We start from the raw sequence: 23,168 nt of genomic DNA, 5'->3' as shown, positions 1-23,168 counted from the left end.
TGGATGGAAGCATAAAACTTACCCTTAACCGATTTGGAGTCATTCCAAAATGTCTTCCAGGTTCTGTCCAGATATGTCTTTGCAAGAGTACAAAGATCCTGTGATGAATTTTCAAAATGATCTAGAGGACCTGACTCAACAGCTGATTTGGCACATGAATCAGCAGTCTCGTTTCCAGGGATACCTGAGTGGCTAGGAATCCAAACTAGTATGATAGACAATCCTTTTTGATTACAAGAGAGCAGAGTCTCCCTGATTTTTAGAATAATGGGAAAACGTGATTTGCTGCGAAATGGGTTTTCTTTAATGGACATTAAACAACTAAAAGAGTCTGTCAAAATAGCTGTCTGTTGTATGTTATGGGAGTGTGCAAACAGGATTGCCTCCAATAGAGCAGTAGCCTCTCCTGTGAACACTGAAGATTCGGGAGGACATTTAAATTTCAGGATAATTCTATACCGAGGAACCCAACAGGCAGCACCAACACAGCCGTCTGGAGACAGCTTTGATGCGTCAGTGTAAATAAGAAGATGATTTGGCCAATTTTGATTAATATAGCTTTGTAATTTGATGTTGGTATCTGGGGCTCCTTTGATCAGACCAAGGTCTGTGATGATGGGAGGTTTGTATACCAGGGCTTTATAAGAAGTAGAATACAGGGGATTTATTGGAAAAGATATCAGGGGGTTAGGGAGGCTGGTGAACTTTAGATAACTATCTAGCAGATAGGAAGAGGAGTTGCGGGTACAAGGAGAATGTGATAGTTGGGATAATCGATGCCAAAGAGGGTGGGATGATAGCTGTAACATCTTGCTAACAAAGCGGTCACATAAATACTGCCGGCGGATGTGTAGAGGAGGATCAACACACTCAACCTGCAAAGCATTAGTGGGGGAGGATTTCATTGCACCTAGAATGATTCTAAGGCACCTATATTGAATTTTGTTTAGTTTCTCAGCAGCTGATTTGTTAAAGGGATCCAGAACAAACATACAGTAATCCATATGACTACGTACTAAGGCATTATACAATAACTTTAAAGAATAGGGGTGAGCGCCCCACCAAACTCCCGCTACTGCTCTTAGTACGTTAATACCTTTTTCGCATTTTTTGATAATGTGTTCAGAATGGGCAATTCCGTTCAGCCGGTTGTCTAAATAAATACCTAAAAATTTTGCTTTATCTGTCAGGTTGATTGCTTGATTTTCAAATGAAATGAGTAGAGTGGGAATGTATCTCTTCCTTGTAAACACCACTGCCTGAGATTTGCCCACTGACAGGGACAAGCCGTGGTCAGACAACCACTGGCCTAGATAATACAAAGCAGAATTGATACGACAGGATACTTCCCCTATACTGCTTGAGCTGTGATAGAGGACAATATCATCAGCATATTGTAAAATATTGCAAAAACTGGTAACAGACAGTTCGAGGTCATAGGTATAAATACTATAGAGCAGAGGGCTGAGAACTGAGCCTTGAGGGAGACCTTTCCAGACTAGTCTGGGGGGAAGAGAGGTATTCTGATGCTTTATCAAAATAGATCTGGTAAATAGCAGATTACATATGAGATGTACCATCCTCGAAGAAACACTCAGCTTAAGCAGTTTCTGCCTGAGCGCTGGAAGTAGGACACTGTCATATGCAGCAGCAATATCAAGAAACACACCCACAAGGTACTCTCCTTTTGTAAAGGCTAGGCGAATGTCTGTTGTCAGTATACTGAGGCTGTCTGTGGTACTCATACCCTTCCGGAACCCAAATTGGGATGAGGGGAGAATATTTCTACTTTCCATTAACCATTCCAGTCGGTTTTTAAGAAGGTGTTCCGTTACTTTAGCTAAAGTAGATGACAAAGCTATGGGACGATAAGAATTTGAATCTGAAGGGTTTTTTCCAGGTTTGAGAATGGGAATGACTATTTGAGATGTCCAAGATGTCGGTATAATACCAGTTTCAAAAATTTTGTTGATTATTTTTAGATAGTAAAGTTTAGCTTTGTCATTTAGTCTAGTCAGGAAGGAATATGGAACGCCATCTTCCCCTGGAGTTGAATCTTTGAGACCATTAAGAGCGATTTGAAGCTCAGAGAAAGAAAAGGGAGCATCCATTTCATTGTTAGCCGGAGCTGGCGTAGAACTTAGAAATGAGTCCACATAGGGAGCGAAAGGTGGAGCCAGTTTATCCGCAAAGTTGTTAAGCCAGTCAGAAGGGTTATTTGAAGAAGGATTAACATGGTTCAGGGAACGACGGAATCTCCTCACATTAGACCACACAATAGAGGATGGAGAACGAGGGCTAAGGGATTCGCAAAATTGTATCCAACTACATCTTTTCTTTCTGGATACCAACCTTTTAATTTTAGCATCAAGCTTCTGGTAATTAATAAAATTCTCCTGTGACATACTGGCTGAGTAGGATTTCTCTGCAGCCATTCTCTTACCAAACAAATCGCTGCATTCATCATCCCACCAGGGAGAGGAAAGCAGCTGATTTTTAGGAGAGTGCTTTTTGGGGATCTGGGAATCGGCCGAAGATATGAGAGAATTTAAAAAAAGATCATAGCACGACAAGACATTTTCTTCGCATTCCAAATCAGGCAGAGTGTCTACCATGCAATCAACGGATTGGGCATAATCTTTCCAGTTTGCTTTTTTGAGTTTATATTTTAAAAGGGGGTTGTGGTAAGAGGGGGGTAAGGATTTGTTATTTAATGAAATAATTACAGGAAAATGATCACTGCCATAGGTGAACTCAAGGGCGTTCCAAGTTAGTTGCGAGGCTAGGTTAGGGGAACAGAGGGTGAGATCCACTGCAGATTTGGGATTCTGATTAGGGTATACCCTGCGAGTTGGAGAGCCATCATTGAGGATGCAGAGATTGACATCGTCGAGTAAGTCAATCAGCAGTGGAGCAAACCTATCACTAGCATGGCACCCCCACATAGTGTGATGGGTGTTAAAGTCACCCATGGCTATGATAGGGCTGGGAAGGGATGATAAAATTGATTGTATCTCAGGAAGAAGAGAAGGAGAAGGGTGAGGAATATACAAAGATACAAAAGAAATGTCTAAGGTACGAACAGCAACAGCATTAATCTGATCGCTGTGGGTAGGGAGAGGAATTTGGGAGAATGGGAGGGAATGCCGTACAAAGACAGCACTGCCCGCATACCCATCATTCCTGTCATCCCGCAGACAGAAAAAGCCAGGCACCCGAAATCGGGAACCAGGTCTCAGCCATGTCTCCGAGATGGCAACAATCGTGGGTTTATGGAGGTTTATGAGGGAAATTAATTCATGTTTTTTTGAACGTAAGCTTTTACTATTCCATTGAATTAGGGTTATTGGGTCCGTTTTGTAGTAATTTAAAAAGTTGGGATAGGTTTTTGGCAACGTTGGGCGGTAGGGGGATTTCGCTACATGGAGCGACAATACTTAGAAGAAATTCAGAAATAAATTCTAACATTTTTCCCTGAGAGGGAAGGGTGTCAACATTATTGTTGAGAGCACAACCATTTGGGAGGGATGAGGAGCACTCACCAACAATAGTCTGGTGAGCTGTTCTATCGTACCCCTTTGCTAGAGGAGCTTGGGGACGAGGGGAGCGATAAATTGTTTGGCGATAGGAGGCATTGGTAGGAGTTTGGGCTTTTTGAGTAGATTTTAGAGAATAGGCAGGAGGGGTAAACATTTCTTTTGTCATCTCAGCATATGAACGTCGGACAGGAGGAAACTTAATTGCTGCTTCAACGTATGAGATGTTGTCCTGGGACATCACCATTTTTATGGATTGCTGTCGAGTAAATTCTGGACAGCCCTTGTCAGAAGCAAAATGTTTGCCTGAGCAATGTAAACATGTGGATTTTTCTAAAGTGACTTCACACGTGGGGCTGAGCACACCTGTAACATCTTGGCTTAGATCGGCAAATCGATTTGATATGTCCAAAACGGCAGCAGTTCAGGCACTGTATGGTTGGGAGTTGGTAGGTTTCGACAGGGAGGGAAGTGTGGTAGGAGTAAACCTTGGCAGGGAGCATTTGCCCCCTGAAGGTAAGGACGACAGATTGGGTAGGCACCCAGGTGGTGACACCCTCAGTGACTGTTTTTCGGTTCAGTCGCCTTGATTTTAATACTTCACCACATCCAGGAGGAAGCTCTAATGAAATCACGAGTTCGTCCATTGACCAGTCCACCGGTACACCTCTGACCAACCCCATTCTGGTAATGTTGTAAGTGGGGATAATAGCTTTAAACTTGCACATACTAAGAACCGGGTTGACCAGAAAGTTGTTGGCAGCTTCAGCAGAAGAGAACTCAACGGTGATTTTATTATGGCCTATATTTTTTACACCATCGTGTATGATAGAATTAATTTTGTGCTTATGCATAAACTGGCCGAATGTTATAGCACGTAAAGTGGCTCCGGAAGATGGGTCTTCTACTTCACGGGAGACTTGGACAATGAACGGACCTTTATCTTCATTAGAGTAAGACCTAGGTCCATCGGAGAAGGAGGGGTGGACATAAAGGTGTTGTATAGACGGGTTCGCCTGAGCGGGATCCGTAATAGTTTTTTTAAAGGATGGTTCATTTCTCTCCTCTCCTTGTCGTTTGCGAGACGTAGAAGAGGTTCCCGGGTCAGGAGGCTCGGGGTCAGGATCTAGATCCATATTACTAAAACTGCAGCAACTATATTAATTTAAATTTTATACTTTACCAGCACCAATAGGGTTAGTTTTATCTAAATAGCACAATAACAACTATTTCAGCTTAGGAAAATCACAGAAACTCCGAGAAAAACACGGAAATCTCACTAACACGTGCGTCAACCAAAGCTAACGCGAGCCGACCTCTTCTTAAGACTTGACCTGTGCTTTTTATTATTTACATCACATGTCTGTCATCTGTCAGAATATCGCATTAAAACTACAGACTACAGAGAACAGACTAGAGTCCGCGCCACCACTGAATGCTCAATGCTGATTGCCGATAAACGCGGGGCTAGCGCGGCGTAGTAATATGTTGCTAGTGCTAGGCGTAATTTAACCCAACGTACCATAAGATTTGCTTCGATTGTTTTACCTTAATACGAATAAAATAATATTTCACAGTCTCTAACTATTATAAAAGGCAACGTCTGGCCGAACATATCGGTGACAATGATTAGGTATCAAATTTTACAAGCCCATATTTTCAAATCTTTTTCTTTGGCTCCTTTAAAGTTCCTTATGGCATAATAAGCAAGATAAAAGCTAAGATTTATAAAACAAATTTAATGTAGTTTTGACGTGACAACGTCTTATAATTCGATGGAGCCGCTGCACGCACGAAAAAACATGACGCATGCGGCGTTACCTCGCTCTGAGGCGTTACTTTTAAGGCTTGAAGTGGAACGAGCGACAAAGAGGCACAATCGGCCTCCACGTTCCGCAGCGTTCGACATCAGCTGTCTCTCTCCTACTTGAGTGAGCGATGGGTCCGCGTGGACAGCTGCTATACAATAATACATTTACATGTTTTCGTCAAGTATAAAATTAAAATGTTCTTTTGAAAAATGCAACCATTCCATCAGTACCTATTTTCTTATGACATTGTCACGATCAACTATCGTCAGTAAACCGACTTAACAGACAACCGATTTTTCATCAATGTTTAATACCAGATCTTTTTACAATATGTACCTATGGTCATGGTTGAATAGTAAGAGGGATGAATGTAGGTTTCATCCAAGACTACCACATGTCTCTTGTCCACTAATTTTTTTTTTCTCCTTCTTTCGAAATACCTGGCACGCCATGCAGTAATATCGTATCGTTCTATGAAAACCTTGGGTTTTGACTAACAGCGCTTGAATCGGAAACCTATTCTTTTTAATATACATCGTAACGTTGTAATGCTTCCTTAAAAAAACATGTCTCGTTTTAGTTCCAGGTGCATCTCTTCCTTCACAAAATAGAAGAAATGAATTTTCTGGTGGATAGCACATAAATCCATATCATCCAAATAAATGTTTCTGGATTGCGCACGGCTTATCCCAAGAGTAACAATTTTTTTAGTGCAAGTGCTTGCTGCATTTTTTCCTTCTTTTATAATATTATATACAGTTTTCACAGAAACACCTAAAACAATAAAACTATTGATTAGGCATCAGAATTGCGCTGGTGGAATTTTACTGTTGTTTATATTGCTTTTAACAAAAAAAAACATTAATGAGGCAGAAATCCAGGTCACAGATATTCCGAAAGCAGAACAGGTAATTTTTTCTTTTATTTGACGCTTGGGTCAAGCATTAAATTAATAGGTCTAGGTATTTCAAAATATTACTTGAAATAAAAAATGCACACACACACACACGCGCGCGCAAGCATAACCATTAGTCATAATACCCGCTTTTCCTCAGATCCGCGGAATTTAACGAACTGTAATGGTTAAAGTCAGTAAGTAAAATGTCTGCATTTTTTTTTTCTATTTAGGGGGTTCTAATTAATCGAATGGCCCCAATTACAGCTAATGATTTAGTAGACCTTTTTTTACATTTTTACATCTACTAAAAGTCAAAAGTCAAAATCATTTAATCATATGGGTAACACAATATACACTCATGAACGTCAAAAAAAAAAATGTATATGAAATGCTTCTAGCTTTACATTTAATGCCAGTTCTCCAATCAAGGGCGTAGAACGGAAGAGAAGAACTGGCAATAAACTCTCCGCCACTCTTTTTTAATCGCCATGTTTTTTTTACACAACGTTTGTAAGGAGCTGCAACAATTACACCATGTTCCACATGACATCTTAAGAAATTAATAATAATAACATAAATTAAAAACAAAGACTTGTCCTCTATCAGCAGGAGGCATGGTGAAATAGGAGCACGCACTTACATTCTCGTGGGAACAACACGCAAACACATAGTCGAAATAACTAACATCACCGCATACACGAATTCAAGTACGACCAGTCACCACAAGTAGCACCCGTTTACGAGTATGACGCATGGCCAGCCATCGGTCCCCTCGCCATATTTTAGGGAGAGAGACAACCCGACGCATGTGATAATGCAGACCTGTATTGATCATTAACCCTAGAGGCAGACACGAGCAAATTATTTAGTATCCATTTTTTAAGGATTTAAACCCCTGTAACTTAAAAACGCAGCAACGTATGTCATTAAGAAAAATTTTTAAAAATACGAGTAAATCATAAACTTAAATGCTCACCAGCTCCCTAGCCTCTCAAAAATATAATTACAGTCAAAACCGGTTATAACGACATTGAAGGGACCGTATAGTTGCCGACGTTATATCCGATAGTCGTTATAAGCAATGTCATATACACAAGTACAGTACATATGTATGTACATAGTTATCTATCTAGAATAGGTAGGTAATTGGGTTATAATATGGTATGTTAATATTATAATATGTAAACGAGTCATAAAAGAAACAAAAATATTTATTACGAAATAATTAGCTATAAATTAATCAGTCATTTTGGTACGTTTTTTTTAGCCCAGTCTCAAATATTTTTTGCATTTTATCCATATGACATAAGATTTTTCTTCAATAGAAAACGCTTTTCTCTTTTTTTGCGACATGATAACACCTAAATGCACAATTGCACAGTGTAAACAACACCAACACTTTTAAATCAAACTGTTACTCACGCAGTTAATTAGCGAACTAAACATGTGTAAAGTATGCAAGGTCAAATGGCCGGGAAGAGGTTTGGATGAGGTGGGTGAAAGTGCTTAGGTAATAATATGCCTAAATATTACTTAATAATATGCCTAAATATTATATACTATATAAATAAGATTTTAAATCGTTTGTATTTTTTTGTTTTGCTGAGACAAGAAGCGGTTGGTCGTTATAGCCGATGAATATCGATAAAATTTCGTCGTTGTAAGCGATATGTCGCTGTATCCGATGTTGTTATAAGCGGTTTGTTTACTGAATAGTTTACTAGGGATTCGGACGGGACCATACAATCTGGTTGTAATAACCGATAGGTCGTTGTAAACGATGTCGTTATAAACGGTTTTGACTGTATACTGAAAATAGGGAAACATTTTAGTACAAATCAATGTACAGTTGGCTACACAGCGTCATTTCAATTAATTCCCTCGTTTCATTAAACACGTCCAACGCTATGAGCTTTATGTTGATAATATATGTATAGATATATGCATTGATTAAAATTGTACTAACAAAGTGAAATATGAAATTTGCATATTATACGTATAGAGACAAAAGAAGGATTTTGATTTTTGTAGCTGTGTGTTTAATAACTCACTTTTAGGCGGATTGCGTAAATTTTGAATTAAGGAGTTAGGTTATTTTAATATGTATATCCCTTTATAAATTATTTTAAAGTCAATCATTTGTCTTCGATCTTTGAGCGTCAACAAGATGTGTAAATGTACGATAGAAGCGCAAATTCGGCCGCAAATGTGTTCTCACCTCTGGGCGGGAGCTCCCCAGTACCAGCTCCTTCCACTTGACGGTATTTAACGAGATAGGTTCGAATCGTTGATGACCAATCCCTCTTCGAGCGGCTCGATCCCTTGGCGTTGCGTAGAGATGTGGTGACACTCTGCGTTATCGGCTTTTTAGAATGGTACGCTCTTTTCTTGAAGGACTCTAAGTCGAATTGGTTCGGAAATACTTCAGCAGCTGGTTCCACATAGTGGTGGTGCGCGTCAAAAACTGCTTTAAGAGGCTCAGTTGCAGAACGACAGACATCGAGATGACACGGATGGTATTTAATTAAAAATCAAATCGCTTAAGAGATGTCGATCTCGATGTTTCACGGTTCACTACACTGCACCGCCTTGAGAGTTAAGAGTATCCTAGATTGCTCCGACAGATGCATTTAGCGCATAGGGTATAAGAAAATAATTTATAAGATAGGACTATTGCGGTTTTTCTTTTATCTACTTCTTTAGAAAAATTTATCATTGCAATACTTTTTGATGGTTTTCTTTTCGATGTTTTAGGAAAAGGCTGCTAATGCTGTCTTTATACATTTTAATAGTAACATTAAATTAAAAAAGGTTTCGCACAATATTTAAAAAATTGTTAAGGAAAAGGTCTTTAAACGATTCCTCAAATTAATGATCATACTTTATTGGAATAAAAAGTTGTTGAACTTTTTATTTTAAGTTTAATATTTTATTGCGTAATCCAACGAAGTGCACTTTTGCGCGACATGGTTATTTTGCCGGACGCCGATCGCACTTATGGTTGTTTTAAGGCATTTATACTGGCACAAGTATTAACATTGCGGATGATAACTCTTCAAAGCTGAAGCCACCTTTGTTTTAATTGCTAAAGTATTGACTCGCGGAGTTGCCATGCGAGCTACGAAACCCACCTATTACCTTGACATAAGCAGTACGCACTATACATTCCTTCATTCATCACAAAAAAAAAAAATCTTTTCGGAATTCTAGAATATTTAAAACAATTGAAAAAGTGCCATCACAGAATCTCCAGCAGGACAGGAACTTCCACGGACGAGGTCTCCTTGGCAAGCTTCTTCTCAAAATACGCTAGTCTAATATTATAAAGAGGTAGATACTTGAGGTTTTAGGTGATAATCTCTGGATCTAATAAACCGATTTTGAAACTTCTTTTAGCAATAACCATTTTTGTGTTATGACATTTTCCTGGTATTTTCGGATTTGCAAAGTCTGAGAAGAAACGGTAGCTTACAAAACGCTGGCTTCTGGTGAGATTTTTGTGTTTTCGGGAAAATTAATAATGTCTACAAACAAGTCAGCGACATAATATGTCTAACTTTTATATTATATAAAAACAAGCCTTCCGCCGCGTCAGTCTCTGTTCGCAATAAACTCAAAAATTGCATTTAATTTGTTGCAATTTTCAACAATATATAGAATGATTGAGGGAGGTTAAGGCAAATGATTTTTTAAGGTAAGGGTTGCGCGTGCGGGTAGGCTCGCTAGTAGTAGTAGTCTAGTAATAAAAAGATACAAAATCTACATCTTCTACCGCATTTACCATGGAGAGTGTTCAGAGGTGTTGTTCGGACTAATACCTGCAGCTGAGTTTCATCATCGGACGTCAAGGCAGAATACAAAATACCATCCGTATCACCTTTCACAACTGAGCGTTTCTTTAGGTAATTTCTGCCCCGCACCACCACTATGTGGAACCAGCTGCCCATGAAGTATTTCCGAACCAATTCCACTTGGGCCGGCAGCGCGCTTGCGAGCCTTCTGGCAGCGAGTGTCCATGGTGGCGGTATCACTTAACATCAGGTGAGCCTCCTGCCCGTTTGCCTCCTGTAACATAAAATAAATAACAAAAATCTTAAATTATTTCGGTCTACACTACCAACAAATGGCAGTCGTTGGCACAACTCCTACACCACAATTATGAAAATCATTTTTAATTAAAGCAACGGCTTCTTAGACATTGACATTAAGCTATCAAGGTTGATTTTCATTCTCATTAGTCAATTACTCGGTGATCCAGACGACGTGAATATTAATACGCCACCCTTCATCAAAGAGCGTATAAAATAGCATAATTTCACACGTTACCTCACATTTGAAAGTGTTCTCTCGTCTAAGTCACTTCAAAGGAACTGTGAGTATCAGAATCTGTTTTGGTAGATAAGTCGTGCATATATCTACGTGTTAACATACTTATTTTGAGTTTAAAAATAAAAATTTGTTTTATTATATAAAATACAAAAATTTATACGGCACAAGACATTATCAGTAAGTAATAAAAAAAGTATTTATATGGGCCCCCACGGGTCTCAAAAGCCTCAAGATATTCTACCATTTTAAATTTTTACTATCATCGCAATTTTGTCTGTCCACCTGGAAGACATTTGAGTTTACTGTTTTTTACTTATAGATGTCGTTTACACATATCTAAAAATATAGTCGGCCTTGAGTAAACAATTATTTAGGATTTAATATTAGACGATTTGTTCTCTAGTTCCGAGCGAACAAAATTAATACTGAAAAATAGTGCTAGGCTTTCGTCATGTATTATAAAAGCGCTTCAACCTTACGTTTCGTGTCTTCAACATTAGGTTTCTGTATCTGCTTTTTCTTTCTGTGTATGATTCTCGTCGAGTATTTAGGTCGAAGGCATGCCGCATTTCTTCACGGTACGAGTGTTAAATGCGCACAAAAAGTTCATTGATGCACATCCGGGGATTCTACAACCTCAGGGATGTTCCACCCCGCAGCTCCACCACACCGTAGTTCCACCCCACTGCCACTAGACTTCTCCTTATGTATTTTAATATACTTAGTTGTTTCTAGAATTCAAGATGCACCCTTCAAGCGTGGTTTTCATTGCGGCACTAATCTCAGAGTGCTATGGTCATATTGGTGGAGGAGGCGTTAGTCTTCAAGAGGCCAGTTCTCGGATGTACTGCGGACGTACTCTAGCAAGAACACTAGCTTTCCTCTGCTACGATGCACCATCCAGCCATAAAAGATCGGAAAGCGGATCTATGTATAGTAAGTGGCCGTAATGTACAAAGATCGCTTAACTTCATGTACTAAAATCCCAATGGATACCCAAAAAACGCAGACATCGCAGCCCATAGATACTCAATTTTAGTGGGTTAGTTGCCTTTAAGGGAGGAGTAAACAATTGGAGGTCGTATCTCTCCGGGAAGATTTTATGGCCTGGTAACGAGACCTTTAAGCCAAGTCAAATTTTCGGGAGAAGTAAATGATATCCGCCGCCCATAGACACCTGCAGACTCACTACTACTTCTTGCTGTTTTTTATGTTCGTAATGTTTCATAATTGCAGCCAAATTTAGTAAATAACTTTTCATTATTCGGTTAGTTATTTATTGCTAAATCATATGGTAGGCTGATTTGAGGAGTCTTAGGGCGCCTTCAAATTTGCCGCAACGTGCCGCTCGGCGGCAGCGCTGCAGACCCACTGCTGTCGCTAAGTTTCAGAATCGTAGTGTAGTATATATTTTCACGATGGACTCTAACGAAGAAATACTATTCTTAGTATTACTATTAAAACTAAAAAGGATTCATTTTGTTAGCCCAGAAGGAGAATTGTCATGGCAAGTAATGAAAATATAAAATAGTTGTGTTAAAAATGTACTTATTAGGATAGACTCTAAGTCGGGACTAGACTAGTAGACTCCCATCAAAATCCTCAACGTTTTTGGCCCTTAGTGTATAGATGAAAGTGAAATTTTGAATACTGTTTTCAGATGCAATCTTATCTCCATACTACAAGGACCAGGCTACACAAGTCGATTGGCCCTGGATGACTACGCAGACAGCCAAGGCTCTTGGCCTATCTGCTCGTGGCAAAAGGGATTTCGTCGTTAGTGAATGTTGTGATAAAGCTTGCAGTATCAATGAATTGTTGTCCTACTGCTAAATCGATAGATCTCTGAAAGCTTTTAATGGTCTAACATGGGTATAAAACTATTTTATTATGTTGTTGTTAATGTGTACATCATACTTATTTAATAGATTATAAAATTGTTTATATTTTTTAGTGTTTAATTGTTGATTTTCTTAAATTCTAGTCATATTTGTTGTGATATTTTTATGATTATAAATTATTGCAAATTTGTTGTTTCTTTTTATATATCAAAATAATATTATTCCTAACAGATATTAAATAACTTAACTTCGCGTCCTTTAAGAAAAGAGCGTACCAATTGAAAGGCCGGCAACGCATTCGCGTGCTCTCTGGCAATGAGAGTGTGCATGAGCGGCGCAATCACTTAACATCAGATGAGCCTCCTGCCCGTTTGCCCCCTGTTCAATAAAAACAATCTTTGACAATGTTTAATTCGAAGGGTTTGCTTCATAAAATTTTGCTTGCGGAAAATCCGCGGGGGCAATTTGCTAATTTGATTAAAAAGTAATAGCTTTTAAAAAGGTTATTCTAATATGCGTCTCATAAAGCTTCAAGATAGCAATGAAATTACAATCACTCCAACTTTAAGTTTTCAAAAACATTAAACAATCGAGAAAACAATTAATAAAAAATAATTTAAATACATCACAACCAAATAACACAAAACAAGTATAAAATAAAATAACAAACAACAAAAACTGTCTTACTCCTAAAAGCTGTTTCTTCCAGCCTAGACGTAAATATTATTTAGAATAAATAGAATCTATACAGAACTTAAAACTAAACTTAATATAAAAAAAGTGGATTCCACGACCACGTCATTCCACGTATACCACCATGGTATACGTGGAATGACAAAGTAATAATAATCCAGTTGCTACCGGTACGGAATATAAAGAAAAAGATCAGCAATGGACCATTAATCAATATATCAAGATATTTGCCTTCACTATACGAATAAGTGATAATTGTGTATAGGTATGTTATCTAAAGCTGGCGGCTTCAACACATTTACACTTTGCGCTTGTGTAGTGTCTGTGAATAAGCGCGAGACGTGATGTCAAACTGAAATACAATCACAAATACATCACGAAAAGACTGTCCGTCTCTCTCGCGCTCGGTCAAGCTTATGAGTATAAAAGAGACAGTTATTGTTTTTCAAACATACATCATATTTTGAAACATACTGTATGTGAAATTGCATTAGTGTGAGTACTGTGAACCCGCCAGCTTTCGATAACCGACCTATACATAGTCAAAAACATCCAAAACCGGGATTTGAACGTACGCTCAACCGCACGCCCAAGCCTCTAGGCCAACACTACTCCTGCCACTCTAAGAACAAGTTTCACAGTTGTAATAACATCGGTTTTCTTAAGTCGCGTAAATCGATTTTCAATAGCGAAGTAGTTGAAATTTTTCAATAACGTACAAACTTTAATCTTTCAGAAACAACTTGAAACTTGGACAAAGGCTTTAACTGATAATAGATCACTTGTTTACTTATCTTGTTCATCGCAAATGCTGTAGACACATTATTAAACATTTTTTGCATTTAAATCGAAAAAATAACACGTAAAATAGTATGTATAAAAAATATACAAGATAGTTGCATTGTGAAAATACCTTTCCGAACTAACTATTGGTCAAGTTAATGATACAAAATTGATTTTGTATATATAAACAGCCTATATTCATATAAAATAACAAAAAAAACTACAGGTCGTTTCTATAGTGGTGGCATTTCTGCGGCATCCTTCTGGGCCGTAGGGTCTTGTATGGTACAAATTTGGATATCAAATACTGTGTAATAAACCAATATAATTGAACCACGTAGTCCTGGAATACGTGGCTGTGGCTAACCAACGTACAGAAATCCTGAAGCCTGCGAAGTGCCCAAAAGACTTTTGTGCTTTGGGAAGGAGCAGCCTTTCTGTAACTCACTTTCCGAACTCTCACAGCGGCGGTCTCGCTCAAATCAGTCGTAAAGCAGTCATTTTACGATTTGGCATTCTGATAAACAATAAACTACAAGCTCCCTTATCAGAGCTTAGTTAGCCAGGACTTAACGCACAACGGACCTAATGAGAGTCTAGGTAAGGTAACTGAGTCCATCAACCATTATTAACCAACACAATTAAATTTATAGTATGTCGAATAGCAATTTCTAAACAATTTACTGTGGTTTGTCAAATAAATGGTAAATGTTTATCTTCTCTTTCAAAACACCCTTGATTGACCACTTAACCACTTTTTAGGATTCAACATAAATAATAGTTTTATGTGAATACTCGATTGGTTCAAACAAATTAGTTACACTCTCACTATATAATATATTATTTACTTAAATCAAGAAAATCAAAATCAAAAGTTGCACAATGAAAAAAATCGCATTTTTTTGTAATTCTGTTGCAAATTATGTCATCCTAGTCTGTATGTTATATGACTTATGTTTATTTTTATCAGTAGACTGTCTAAAATTATGTGTAAACTATACCGCAGCGATAAAGGTGAAACAAAACTATGTCTTGCGTTCTTTTAAACTATTTGTCATTGTAAATTAATCATCCAATCATTAAGATACTCATTATTATATTATCTATGAATTTAAAAAAAAATGAATATAGTGTGCACAAGCCCTCACAAACTTTTCTCATAACACAGGCATCGACAATTTAAAAACCAATCCAATATTTCAGTAACTTTTCCTTATTGTTTTATTTGCTCAAATTGCTCCATGTTAGTTGTCAAAGCGTATCGTTTGAACATATTGATTTCTACTTCCAAAGGAACTTCAGCTAATGAGGTATAAGAATACTAGAATTTATTTAAGGAAATATTTCTTGTTAATTGGTACTTACGCAAATTGATATTTATTTCGTAATATGTGAAGGATTCAAAGCCCCTTTGAAGGTTCTTAAGTAAATTAATGTTTTGTAATTTTCCGTTTTAATTGTAATTATATGTAGTGGTTATACAGATGTTAGATAGCTACACCTTACACCGGCTATATATGATTAATAATCTTAGTTCTATCTACTTATATGTATATATGTTTATCCAAATAACTACGAGTATTTATCTATTAACAAATAAACCTTTGACATCAATTAGGACCCAGTGTTTCCCAACGTGGGGCCCACGCCCCACCGGGGCTATTCGAAAATTTCCTAAAATTATTTGGAATTTGAATTTTAGTTTTTCATTATCTGTTTTGAAACATTACTTACTGTGTCCTATAAACCTATCATTTAACAAGAGAGTGAGTAATAGTTTCTTTAGCGAACATTTCAATTTTATATTTATATTAATCATTGAGGTGAAAGTGATTTATAATAATTTTAAACTTCATTATAATTCCATTGCATATTTTTTACTTATTTTGTTTTAAGTTTTTTTCAAAATACATAAATAAAAAAAGTATCTATTTAAATCTCATTCCTCACTTTTATCCCTGGCTTTTAGTCAATATTAAAACACTATTATTGTTAAAATGTTAAAACAATTATCGGTCAAAATATAAAAATGCAAGACGAATAAACGATTTTAATTCAATATTTTTTTACATATCTCTTGGGCCTAACAAGTATATTTTTTAAATTAATAAAAAAATATACTTAACTACTAAGTTTAATCAGTTTAATAAAATCTATATGTCGCGTAGTATTATTTCACCATTCAGAAGATATTTAAAATTTTCTTGTGTTATTTCGGTAATCTCTAAAGCACAGAAAGTTTTCGCGGGAAATCTTTTTAAAATTCGAATAGATCTGTCATGGCTTACGAGACTAGAGTACATTTATCTGACTGACAGGCTGAAATTCAACTTGGGTTGCCAGATGTCTAAGCTAGGCGTGTAGAAGTTATACAGGGTCAGGGTAAATAATTAAGAGGTTTTGAAGAGCTGGGAAACAAATTGGTCGACCCGTTGACTGGAGGACGTCCGTGCCGTGTCAGGGCAAGGCACTTATGGTGTTCGAATTACTGTAAAGAGTGAATATTTTGTAGGTGGTAGAATTTTAGTAATATGATTACCTGATATGAACCTACCCTCCGGTAATGCTCCTTTTATAAATATGTTACTGCGAATCCTACTCATATATGAAATTTACTTAACGAAATTTTCATACAACCTACAAAATACACATTATTTGAGGAGTACGACTAAACATAATTTGAATTTTTGCAAAGGTTTGCAAGGTTAATGCAGGACTTTATGTATCATTATTTAAAATATTTTATCTGTGTCTTACATGTAATGCTGGGATGTCGTTTTAAAAAAGAAAACAATAGATTTGGAAAATAGTCTATTGTTGCACACTAATTTAGACTTCACAATATTTGTGACAATCTCCAATCGTTATCAATCAAGTGTTATTTATATTTAAATTATTTAATACGATAAGTATATATATACTCACAACTATATCGATATAAAATAACCATAAATTGAAATATTAATTATGGTAGATATAGTAACGTATTCGTTATGAAATTTTAGAATCCCTAACAGGTGTGTAAATTTCACATACTTTTATAGTATTGAGTTTATTGAGTCTTATAAATTTTGTGCTTATAATTGTTAAGAATATTTAATAACAGTTAATAAACGTTATTTTACAAGATTTTAGTAATTGGTAAAATTGCGGGTATGTTATAGATTTTTAGAAATGATTCAACTAAAAAACATAATTCGAATATAATAATAGATTACATACATTATAATACTGTAAAATCGGACAACACTCAACATTGTTAAATAAAAATCTAAGATTAATGTACGAAACATGCTCGATCACTCTCATTAAATAAAAATATCATACCAATTATGAACGTTATGTAGGTAAACGCGATTAAGTAAATTATCATTAGCGTATCGCGCCATCTATTGGTCATTAGACAAACTAAATAAAGTGTGAACTTGAAAAGTTACCTTAATTTTGTAACGCACGTGCTGTATTTATAACATTATATATTGTTTTAACAAGCTCGTATTACAAGGGTATAAGATTACAGAATTTAACAAATCGCGATTATAAATACTACGGCCCATACACCTACTAAATATTCTGTTACACACCTTGTTTTCTTCTCACATCCATGAAAACAGGTGGAGTCGGTATTGCCAGTACTCAGTTCAAGATATCCGTGCCTTATCTGTGCGAGTAACGTCCTTCAATTCGGCTTGTTTATTTTTAATGTACAGCTTGCGGTTTCCTAATTATATTAAAACCAAATTATCTGGGCCCAATTTCAATTAACGTATAATTAAATATGATTTCTGATGGCAACTAAATTCTATAAGTTATCATGATCATGAAACAGATTTAGAAATCTGAGGCCCAGACCTAAAAAGGTTGTAGCACCACAGATTTAAAAAAATACTTAAAGATGTAGTATTTTATTTAGATGCTAAGGCTAAAGACTTAACTATAATAATCTAGGAAAAATTTAGATAAATTGAGACTTAATATACAGTATAATTTTTAGTTCGTTTATGAAAAGCAAATGCTATCTTATTAGTAAATGGAGGTTTAAACAGAGAGAAGAGTGAGGTTCGAGGTATAATAAGTAAATACATATATGTATTAACCTGATTCAACTTCATGCCTTAGTACGTTGCGCATTCAGACTTGGGATCGATGCGTAGAAAAAATAATTGTTTGGCGTTTAACAACCATGCCCATAATGAGTACGAGATGGAACGAGGCTTTTCATAAATTTATTTAAGTACATTGATATATATGCGCACATTAAACAAAAATTGACAATGAATAATTTAAAAACAGACCGGCGTGATATTTCACAAATTGCCGTTTTTCAATCACAAAACATGTTATTGACAGGAAATTCAAAAATAAATGAACTTGATGTCAATTTCCTATTTACGACCTGTAGTAAATCACAATAATTTGTGACTGATGTATATGATTAAAGTGCTACCCTCGATATCGGTAGTTTTGTAGGTCTTTGATTTGATTAAGAAATTCCTAGTGAATTTTTTAAATATCACCTAGAGAAGATATATTATATCGGCGAGTATCTTGGCCTTAATTTTGCAAAGGAAAAAGTTCGTGCCTTTAGAATGATCTAAATAGGCATGTAGGTCAGTTAGTGGCCTTTGGATGCTAAACATTATTTCCGAATATATAAATTACGCAACATAATTTAATAAACTAACTAAAGAAAGAAGATAAAAGAAAAACAATGACTTTCAACGTTTTCAGTCTTTATTTTTCTCGACTTGTATTAAAGATTTAAGTAGGCATCTGGTAGATAGTACTGGGGATCCCAGAGCTGGTGCTCTCCTCGCTCAACGAACATATAGAACATACAATAGGAAAACAGCGAGGAAATGCTGCCAGAATTAAAGGTACACCGCCACAGGGACCGAACTTTTTAAATTTATTTTAATTTTCTATTTATTAATTTTTAATTATTATTATTATTACTATGTAGGTTTACGTATTAGTATTATGTGACATATATTAAATAAACTCACTCACACAATATACCTTTTCACAATTAACATATTCTATAAAACCCATCTATCAATAGGAACCAACCAGAAACCTCCATCATCGCAACTTAGAAGAAAAATAAGTAAACAAAGTTGTAGTGGACCGCAATTAATCAATGTCAAGAGGGCTCAGTTGCAACAAGCGTCCATCAACCCTTTTTTCCTAAATAATTAATTCGCCTCAAAAACATGTAACAATTCGTATTACCTTGTGGGTAATTAAAGGTTTAATTTGATATTGTATAACATAACCTATAAACTTACATTTCCCGCGCTGCCTTAGGTTATTTCAACCAATCAGGACGCGGGATTCGTTCACAATTTGATGGGTAGATTCATAGAAAAATTTGTTGCCAAATCCCACTGGTTTTATTATTTTAAAATTTTATTAATGTTAAAATGGGTTTCAATGTGAGTTGCTATGAAACATTTCAACGATTTACAATTAACGTATAAAATTTCACGTTTATAAGGGAATTTACAATTGTAGTTACCATACAATATTCATTTCTTGTAAGCATTTTAAAAGGTATAATAGATAATTAGTGCCAAACTGAATATTTCAGTCTCTAGGGCAAAAATGTTGCAAGTGGTAAAAATTTATAAATGTATAAACAATATATCAGATACTGTGGTAAGGTGACTATATCATTACGCACATATGTGGTAAAATAAAAGCGAGCACGTAGTCTTTTGTTTTTATTGTATTAATTTAAACACGAACATAAGAATTTGTCCTAAACTGTTTAGCACAAGTAATATGGTACGTGAATATGCTCACTTACTAACTGGTTTGTTTATATCACTAATATCACGGAAACCTTAATGGAAAATACTATAAAAATTTTCTTGAATATATTATACTAAACGTGAAAGTCAATACTAAAAGGAAATTGTGGAGGGAAAATGGTGAACAGTCCAAAATGGAGGATACTTGAACAGTCTAACCTGTCACTGACGGCTTGAAGGCTATAATAGCTAAGGGTACGTTTCAGGATATGACGTCATCGCAGTGATTGTGTCACCGTGGACTATTGGTGTCGCTTCAAAATGATTTAAATTTATGTTTCTTCATAAACGAGTTTAATCGTTCATAATCACTACTGCTAATGTAAAAGCTCTGCCAATCGTTAATAGATTGATCGTTTAAACATAATTTGGACAGATTATTCAAAATTCAAATAACCCGTGATCGGAATGTATCTAATTTCTCCGTAAAATAAGTTTGGTGAAATTCAATATTCCCAAAACAATATCGCAACACCTGCGGGGCTGATTTCCATTCCCTACCCGACCGGCTTCTGTATAAATTTCCAATTTAGACACCTTACAATGGACCCTTGTTTGACATAAATAGTGGCTTATGGTAACCAACTATGTGAGCAACTTTTACATTGAAACGTACCTAAAAAACCCGACGATTGGTTTTTCTCAATGACAGCACAAACTAGAAAATCTATTACAAACTTTGGGGTGTTTTACTATTTTAGAAGAATCCAAAATACATAAAATACATATTTTATTATTATTATTTTATTTAATTTATTCGATTTGTATCTTGACAACATGAATAACTATTCTAATAAGTATTGACTTTTAAAATTCTAATTAAACATTCATAAATTTAAAGAACCCAAACGCTCTAATAGACCACAAGCCCATGAACAAAAAATACCTGTGAAATGACCCAACCTGAATTACGCTTAGAAGGCTGTTACTATATCTGAAAATAGCTCTGAGCACTATGCCGTCATTTCTGAGCGGTACATGTGAGTACGTGAGTGAATGGACTTTCTCAGGTACAATGGGGGAATTTCGACTAATTATTAATGTACGGCTTTGTTATAAGTGTATAGATGATTAAAAATAAATGTCGAAAAACCTAGTGCCGTACAAAAGTGATGGTGCCGGAAGTCGGTGCAAATTTTTAATTCGACGACAGTTGCAGAAGCAATATAGGTCATTTATTACTGTACGGCATTTGTGTGATTCCTTTTGGACACATATACAGATACTTTACCCGTAAACGCCGTACATATTTCCAGCGGAGCGGTCGAAAGCCAAGGGTCGGAACCCTACCTCTACACCCATATACCCTAAGGTCATTGTAAAATGTACGGCAACATGTTCAAAATATTATTTAACACGGACAATAATGTTTTATAATTATGCCGTCCAAATATTATAGTTAATATTTGTGTAATTAAATATTTATCGAAATTTCAGGATTTACCAAGTTCTTACTGCTGTAAGATCAGAGAATAATGTACGGCAACTTGTTTTTTTACATAATGTTACTAAATATTACCGTTGTACATTATAGCCGTTCATTATAAATGGTAACAAATAAAAATATTATGATAAAAAATATATGAAATTTCCGAAATTTAGATGACTTTTCAAATGCTCCTAGAGTAATATGGGGAGTAATATTTTCAAAGATTATTGTTATTTTATATGTAACAAAAATAAATAAACAAAAAAAACCAGATGCCGTACATTTTACTCCAGATTATTCTTTACAGCTGATAAAAACTTCGACGACGTTTGAGGTGTCCCTTAAGGTCATTAATAACTGTACATATCCGAGTATACTACCATAAGGCTGTAAAGTATATTTACAGCCTTATCGTACCAGCATAGAGAGGTAAAGGAAAAATATTTTTAACAAAAATAAAAATATAATACAGGGCGTCCCAAAGTTATGAGACATGAAGGGAAAGTACCTTAAATATCGCAGATAGGGTATATTACTAAAAGAAGACTTTATGTTATTTATAAAAGTTAGTAATTCTGCATTCAAAGATTTTTTAAAAACTACTTGCCTCGTCTGGAAATCGAACCGGCTTAAATTAAAAAAAAAAACACCCCTACTTTTATGATGCCAATCGAAAGAATGGCCAAAACCTAATAACTTTTCTTAAGTAACAGACTCATAGGGGATTTTTTTAGGCCGAATACGATAGATAATGTTTTTAATTTGATTAAAAAGATATATTCACGCTGTTCCTTTCTTTTAAAATACTATGTTACTTAAGAAGAGTTATTAGTTTTTGGCCATTCTTTCGATTGGCATCATAAAAGTAGGGGTGTTTTTTTTTACATTTAAGTCGGTTCGATTCCCAGACGAGGCAAGTAATTTTTAAAAAATCTTTGAATGCAGAATTAATAACTTTTAAAAATAACATAAAGTCTTCTTTTAGTAAAATACCCTATCTACGATATTTAAGGTACTTTCCCTTCATTTCCCATAACTTTGGGACGCCCTGTATTGGTAGGCGGTGGTAGCGGACTATCGAAAGTGTACGGCATTTATCTTTTATTGAAGATTGTCTAAAGTATTAATAACTTGTGTTATTGCCGTACAGATAAAAGTCACCGGAAAATGACTCTTTTCTGAGGAAAGTAATTTACCCCATACACCTATGTGTTCCACAAAAAATGTACGGCATGCTGGAAAATGTTATCTATTTGTGAAGTACTCTCAAGATCATTTAATTTTATGTTGTTTCATATCATCATCACCTATATGCTAATCAGACATATGTTGCGACCCTTGGCTTTCGACCGCTCCGCTGGGAATATGTACGGCGTTTACGGGTAAAGTATCTGTATATGTGTCCAAAAGGAATCACACAAATGCCGTACAGTAATAAATGACCTATATTGCTTCTGCAACTGTCGTCGAATTAAAAATTTGCACCGACTTCCGGCACCATCACTTTTGTACGGCACTAGGTTTTTCGACATTTATTTTTAATCATCTATACACTTATAACAAAGCCGTACATTAATAATTAGTCGAAATTCCCCCATTGTACCTGAGAAAGTCCATTCACTCACGTACTCACATGTACCGCTCAGAAATGACGGCATAGTGCTCAGAGCTATTTTCAGATATAGTAACAGCCTTCTAAGCGTAATTCAGGTTGGGTCATTTCACAGGTATTTTTTGTTCATGGGCTTGTGGTCTATAAGCAATATGGCGTCGCTCGAGTCTCTATGACGTTCTATGCTTCTAAACACGTAAACAAACTAATAATGCTTTAATAATTAATTATAATAATAAGAGTCTCCGCTGAAATGAATCTCCAGAACAGTATTAGGATTAGACAGGCGAAAACATTTTATTTTCCATCACGGTACGTCATCGTCGATTCTACTAATCTGTGACCGTTTTGTATCACGTGACTGAAGTAAAAAAATCCATAAGGGTTTTTAGAGCCGTGTTTTATCCCAATTACTCTCAAGAA

General features: G+C 35.9%; 1 protein-coding gene across 1 annotated transcript; it reads left to right on the top strand.

Annotated features, from left to right (window-relative positions):
• The first annotated feature begins 10,558 nt into the window (after positions 1-10,558).
• Positions 10,559-12,511, top strand: LOC125059293 (insulin-related peptide 4-like). Its single transcript, XM_047663663.1, has 3 exons — positions 10,559-10,617; positions 11,310-11,510; positions 12,235-12,511. Exons 2-3 carry the CDS (start codon positions 11,318-11,320, stop codon positions 12,405-12,407), a joined length of 366 nt encoding a protein of 121 aa, XP_047519619.1. The 5' UTR covers positions 10,559-10,617; positions 11,310-11,317; the 3' UTR covers positions 12,408-12,511.
• Positions 12,512-23,168: the final 10,657 nt, after the last annotated feature.

This window comes from Pieris napi, chromosome 19 (genome assembly GCF_905475465.1).
Source record: "Pieris napi chromosome 19, ilPieNapi1.2, whole genome shotgun sequence".
Classification (NCBI taxonomy): domain Eukaryota; kingdom Metazoa; phylum Arthropoda; class Insecta; order Lepidoptera; family Pieridae; genus Pieris; species Pieris napi.
Note: the sequence above shows the minus strand (reverse complement) of the source record. Positions and strands in the feature narration are given on the sequence as shown.